The sequence below is a fragment of the Lichenostomus cassidix genome, chromosome 2, assembly GCF_008360975.1.
Source record: "Lichenostomus cassidix isolate B80296 chromosome 2, HeHo_3.0, whole genome shotgun sequence".
Lineage (NCBI taxonomy): Eukaryota > Metazoa > Chordata > Aves > Passeriformes > Meliphagidae > Lichenostomus > Lichenostomus cassidix.
In genome coordinates, this window is record NC_139482.1 from 15386470 (window position 1) to 15392850 (window position 6381).

Genomic DNA, 6381 nt, shown 5'->3' on the forward strand with positions numbered 1-6381 from the left:
ACGGGGCCGGGGGGTGGATTTACCCATCACTGAGTCTCTGCTGTTTCCTCGCATACATTACCATCAATGCCCGGCCTGTGTGTGTGAGGGTGAGGGGACCAGGAGGGCACGGCCGCGGCCGGGCCAGAGGCGCCGAGGGGGGAGGCGGGGACGGCAGCGCTCCGGGGGCAGGGGCGGGGGAAGGGGGCGGCTCGGGCAGCTCGGCTGGAGCGGCGCTCACGGGCCCATCGCCTCGAGAGGGGAGACGCCGGCAGCTCGGCCCCGCGCGCGCTGAGACACACCGGGAGCACCGACTCGGCTACCGCCTCCCCCCGCCGCGCCCGCCGCCGCCGCCGCTCCAACTACATCCGGGGAACTCGGGCGACGCCGCGCTCGGTCAACGTCGGCTCTTTCCGGCTCTTTCCGACGCGCTCCGTCCCCTCTGTCCCCTTTGCTCTCGGGCGACTCTGCCTTCGGTAAACATCGGCTGCCTCCGCCGAGCCCGACGCCCCTCAGTCCCTCCCTTCGGCAAACATCGGCCGCCTCCGCCGAGCACGACGCCCTTCAGTCCCTCCCTTCGGCAAACATCGGCTCCTTCCGTAACGCTCGGCCCTCCCTGCCCCTCCCGCCTCGGCCCACTCTCTCGAGCGCTATCTGTCTTCGGAAAACATCGCGTTTTTCCGGAGAGACGTTTCCGCGCGGCAGTTAGGGCGGCGCCGCGTTCGGAAGCGCTCGGGTGTTTCCGTGACCCCTCACGGGCCGGCGCGGCCGTTGCCGGGCGCACGGGGCCGGTTGGCCGAGGGCAGCGCGGCCTCGGTGGCAGAGCCGCTCCCTCGGTGGGGAGGAATCGCGATCCTGCCAGGCAGGTGGGGGCAACAGCGGGAATTGCGGGGGGGAGATAGGAACGGGACTGTCTCCTCTTACCTACCCCCTCCTCCCCTTCCGCCCGGGCACTCGAGATACAGGCAGGAGCCATTTTGTGCGTGGCGCGTGTTCCGCGGGGCCGCGCTGGCGGCGAGGAGGGTGTTAAAATGTCCCTGCGGCGGCGGCCGCGCCGGCCGGGCCTTGGCCCTGCTGGGCCCCCGAGGAGTGTGAGCGGCGGGCGAGGGGCTCGTCCTGGCCCCGGCACTCGCTGGTGTTCGGGGAGCTGCGGGCGCTTGGCGTGTCGGCAATAGTCCCTGCTGTTGGCAGTGCCTGCTGAGCCCCTCGGGGTGGTGCCCGGTGACAGGACGAGGAGCGATGGCCCTGAACTAAAACGTAAGAAGTTTCACCTCAGCATGAGGAAGAACTTCTTCGCGTTGAGGGTGGAAGAGCACTAGAATAGGCTGCCCGGGATGGGTGTGGAATCTCCCCCTGTGGAGGCATTCAAAACCCACTTGGATGCGTTCTGTGTCACCTGCTCAAGGTGACCCTGCCTTGCCAGGGCTTGGGCTGGATGATCTCCAGAGCTCCCTTCCAGCCCTAACCATTCTGTGATTCTTGCTCATTTTTGACCAGGCCCTCGAAGTGTGAGGTACAAAGCATTCTCTATTCAGGATTGCGTAAAGGTATTGTAAAACATGTTGTAAATACTTTGATACCATTGCCATGACGGTATCATAGGAGCCAGCAGTTTCCAGTGAAGGTTTAAGGGCAGAGATGCCAAATTTTGTCCTGTCCCCTTCCTGAAAAGGGAAGAGATGTGGCACGTCTGGGAGTGGGCTTGTTAACCTTAAACGGAGAACCTTGCCCCGTGGCTCCATCAGTGCTAGTGAATCATTACTAATGGTAACACTCTTACAGATTTTTGTCTTCTTTTTGTTTTGTTTCTTTTTCTTTAATTGGAGTGCAGAAAGCCGTTGCTGAGAGGGGACTTCAGGGCAGGAGTGCAGGATGACTCAGCAGGGAGCTGTTCTTCAGGGTTACAATAATGAACTAGTGAAATGCATTGAAGATTTATGTATGCAGAAAGAAGAGCTGAACAAACAAATCCAACAAGCAGAAGAGGAAAAGAATAGACTCCAGCATGAAATCCAAGTCCTTAGTGAACAGCTGGAGTGTGTATGTGAAAACCTGGCCCAAAAGGTGGCTTCACGGAATGATCTTGATAAAATTCTTGCTGAAACTGAAGCTGCTTACATGAAGATTTTGGATAGCTCTAGAACTTTACTAAATGTCCTGAAGAAGGAAGTGGGAAGCTTAAAGCATTCACCGGATCTGAAAACCAATGTAACGTGAAACAGTCAAATGTTTGGACTCTCCAGTGCTAAAATTCCACTAGGTGAGAAATGTGGTCAGTCACAGAACCCTACAGCAACAGTACAAGCAGAGAGGGATTTTCTTCTAATCTTTCTGTATGTTTTATTATTTTTAAATTCACTAGAAAATAGATGAAATAAAGTTGCTGTTTTGCTTAAAAAAATCTACTTAATTGAACACTACAAAACTTTGCAAATAGGTAGTTGAGGCAGATATGAGACTATCAGTTTTGACATCATGATGCTTCAAGACTTAAAAAAAAAATCCATACTTTTTTATTGGTTGGCTTCAGATGGCTACTGGTAAATTACTATTTGAAAACTAGTGGATGCAAGTCTATCAGATACTACTTCTTTTCACTTTACAAATGCTTAGGCCTTGCAGTTGGGACCAAGTAGAAATGAGATATTTAGCTTCCTCTAGGAGCTTGGAGTTCTGTCTGATGCATGCACAAAAACAGCCCCTGTTTACCATCATCCCCTATTTGAATAATAAAGGGATAAGGTGAGAAATCAAGACTAATGCAGGGCATGGAGGCTTAAAATGTAAGACTGTGTGTGGTTCATGCATCTTCTGAAGCTATTCTCCAAAGCCTTGTTTAGAAAGGAGGTGTGCTGCAGTGAAAGACAGGTTTGGTGAAAGTGCACAGGCAGCTACACCATGCATGCTTGGACCAATAATTCACTTGGGGGTAACAAAAAACTGTCAGTAGTGAGTAGAAGTCCTGAAAAAAACACTGGGGTCCAGTTAAAAATACAGAGGTAAATACAAGACCAAAAAAGATAATCCTGGCTAAAAGCCACAATTTCTGGAAGCCTTCTTAGTGCTTTTTAGTTCTATACTGTTCTACTAAATAATTGTAATTAGATTGTAGAGAATAGTGACCATCTTGGAATGGTGAGAAATAAATACAGATGAAAGAAAATAAAAAGTGGTTTGAATCTATCAGACATTCTTACAGAGCATGTTAAAATAGAACTCAGTTTAGAGATCAGGGATGACATAACAGCATGGCATAAATTCCAATTTAATGCTGGTTTTTATTTCTACTGAACCTCTCTGTTAGTGTGTGTGTGTTTGTACGTACACATGCATCTTGTCCCACTCATTTGTGTGTTACAGCAGTAATTTTTTCAGCTGTGTCTTTTTGTCAAATCTTCATTCAATACCAGTTAACTAAATTGAAAGAAGCGCAGTTGTAATCTCCTTACTTGATAATGGGTTGTCTCTCAGGTGCAAGTAGGGAGATGTGAATAGTTTCAATAATAGCTCTTCAACAATAATAGGAAGCAAATTTTATGTTCTTCTGGTTGCCATGCTGCATTAGGGATTAGTGTGACTGAGCTAATCGGAGTTTACTTGTATGGCACTTCTAGTGGCTTCATTCTGGGGAATTCCCGGTGGGTAATGCTGAGGTGATAAAACTGCATCATCTCAGGGGTACTGCTGTTGTGCTGCAGCACTCAGCACCATCTTATGTTGAAGTGAAACACAAAAATATTGCTATTTTTAGTAGCAAAAAAGTGATTTATTTAACTGCATGTTTTATGATATTCTGTCTTCCCTTAGACTGGTCATAGTAACTGATTTATGTCAAAATAGGAATACTCAGGAAAAGTATTAACTAAAGAGCAAGAACTCGGAGTTGCAAAAATATGCTGCTTCTTATTATCTGCAATGGAACTCGAAATTGTGTGAAAGAATTTGCATCATAGAAAGGTCATTTATAGAGACCAGTACAGTTAATTTCTAGCATTGCTCTCACACAATAATTACAGGTTTATTTGCCTTCGAATAATCATAAATAATGCCTCTTGTTCTGCTGAGGCTGACAAAACTAAAGAAGTTTTAAGAGAAGCCTTATAAGACTTTTAAAAAGTCTACTTCTCAGCCATAATTATGTCTAACTAGCTATTCTAGTGTCAAAACTAAAATACTGGAGATGCTTGAATTTTTTGTTTTACAAAACTAAGGGGAAAATGGAACTGTTGGGTAGTATTTACACACACTGGAACCTCTCAACATTCAAATAACAACTTGAAGTGTTGCTAGAATTCCATTCAGTGACCCCAATCTAAAATTTCCATTTCAATTCACATTTAAAAGTGGAGAGAAATAATATACCTCTAGGGATTGCCTATTTTTGGAATAACCTCCAAGTGTGGCAGTCATTGTGCACCTGCAGAGTTGCTACTCAAAAGTAGTGCTTACCATTCTATTCTGTATTGACCCAAATGAATCCTTTTATTGAAGTAGTAAACCGTTTTCACTGCTTTTTCAGATAGTATAAATCTTGACATAATAGCTCTTGTTTAACAACTTTGATTTGTTTAGAAGACATGCAAACTAAATTGGTACACGGTATTGCTGAAGAGAAATGATAATTTGCAGATGGCAGCAGCTCTGTAGGGCAAGCCTGCAACAGAAAGTTTACCTGAAATAAGATAGGTCATAAGTTTGAAGTATCATACTTATTCCCAACTTAATTTTTATCTTGAATTTATATGATTTTGAGTTCAACTTGATGCTTTACTTGAGTACTCACAGTCTAGGAGCGCTAATGACAAAAGTTGGGTTCCTATCTAAAGTGCTGTGTTGGGTGTCCTGTACTCTACTTCCTGTGTGAGGAGACAGTTTTTGAAACACCTGCCTGTGCTTGATTCAGAGATTTAGTGAAATGCATCTAGAGCATTGGTCTAAAGTCCTGAATTTATGTAAAGGCACTTCTACCTGCTTTCCAAGTAACAGAACATAACTGGAAGAGATGATTCCCTGCTTTTATAGCAATGCTTCTTGGATGTGTACCCAGCACTTAAAACTGCAGTGATCAACAGTTTTTTCAAAACATTTAACTGTTGACTCCTTGCAAGTAAACAGAAGTTTGTTCTGTATGATAGAGTTTGGCAGTTACCAAAGAAACTGCTTGTGGGTGGTATGTTGAATTAATTTTCTGTGTGGAAGTGATTATAGGAACTACTGGCTGAAGTCGCTTATATCAGCAGCCATTCACACCCCCATTACTGTCTCTCTTTGGAGGTGCTTACCCTGCAGTTCAGGTAGGTCCCCACATGCAGTTTCTGCTAATCACCTTACAGAAATGGAGGTGAAGTGGGCTGGGGGTTGGCCCTAATTTTAGGAGTAGGGAATAAAGAGAAGGTACAGATGTGAAGTCCTGATTTGGGAAGACTGGAACTTGAGGGGGAATGATAGAAAGACAAGGTGGAGTTTCTCCTAATTTCTGTCTGCTCTAAGTGTACTTGTACTGAAGTACTGTCTACAGTTCTTGCTATCCAGTCAAATTTTAGAAATCATCTGAAGTTCGTGTGAAGTCTGGACTGTCTCCCCCTTTAAGCCCAGTGACAGTCAGCAAAAAAGGCAACCTGTGTTTTGCTTTCTCTTTCTGTCTTTTATTTCTTTCTGTTCCAGCAGGAGGCTGTGGAATCTGAAGCCTCCTGTTTGCTGGGTAAGTGTGCTGTCAGGCCCACACAGGATGCAGTGCTGTTTTCTGTCCTGTTGCTTTACTGTGAACAGTGCTCAGTGAACTGCTTGGGTTTTATAAAGAACCCTAAGTTCTGTATTCGATGTATTCTGCATGTCAGATTGACCTTGGAGAGTTTAGGCAGAGGATTGGCAGGTTTTTGGCTCTTTGTGAATGCAAGAGATTTGTTTCCTCAGACTAGGAATTCTTCAGACCAGGAAGACTAGGCATCTTCAAATATCTAAAGAATTGTCCACTCAAACAGTGAAGCAAGCTGTAACCTAAAGCCAGGTGACTGGTTCTTGGATTGCTGTTTCAGAATTGAGTATCCATTCCTTCTAGCTCTTGAAGTGCAAGTGTGTCCCTCTCCAATTAAGTGGATTAAGATAAATTGGAACAAGGTAATTCTGTAACAAGAATAGTCAGAAGATTGTTAGCCAACAGATCAAATGAGTCTTGTGCAGAAGACCACTATTTGTTACTCTTTAAATGATTCTGCTTGTTAGGAGAGTTTTGAGTGAGAGGGTGTAGCTTGTGGCAGTTGCCTTAACTTTGAGTAGATCCTAGACTCTTGGGATTTTACACAAGAAGTAGGCAAAACAGTTACTTTTGTGTAATATATTTATTATTTGAATTTCCTCCTCCTCAGCAGCAAGCAAACAAGTATTAATAAATGCTTTAATTTT

At 45.4% G+C, this 6381-nt stretch overlaps 2 protein-coding genes across 7 annotated transcripts in view; one reads left to right on the top strand and one right to left on the bottom strand.

The window, feature by feature from the left end:
- Positions 1-430, bottom strand: part of WAC (WW domain containing adaptor with coiled-coil) — a 55479-nt gene extending 55049 nt beyond the window's left edge. For 4 of the 5 annotated variants that reach the window (XM_085050444.1, XM_085050443.1, XM_085050440.1 and 1 more), the window contains exon 1: positions 24-430. In XM_085050444.1, coding sequence (XP_084906570.1) covers positions 24-64 — 41 coding nt within the window. In that variant the 5' untranslated portion in view covers positions 65-430. The remainder of the gene's footprint in view (positions 1-23) is intronic. The other variant, XM_085050441.1, reaches the window with a different exon arrangement.
- A 262-nt stretch (positions 431-692) lies between these two features.
- On the top strand, positions 693-6381 carry LOC146440848 (microtubule nucleation factor SSNA1-like). Of its 2 annotated transcripts, none has more exons than XM_085050446.1 (3): positions 693-845; positions 1815-3936; positions 4109-6381. In XM_085050446.1, exon 2 carries the CDS (start codon positions 1852-1854, stop codon positions 2194-2196), a length of 345 nt encoding a protein of 114 aa, XP_084906572.1. In that variant the 5' UTR covers positions 693-845; positions 1815-1851; the 3' UTR covers positions 2197-3936; positions 4109-6381. The 2 variants fall into 2 exon arrangements, with proteins under 2 accessions (XP_084906572.1, XP_084906571.1); XM_085050445.1 differs by having other exon boundaries at positions 696-845; positions 1811-3936.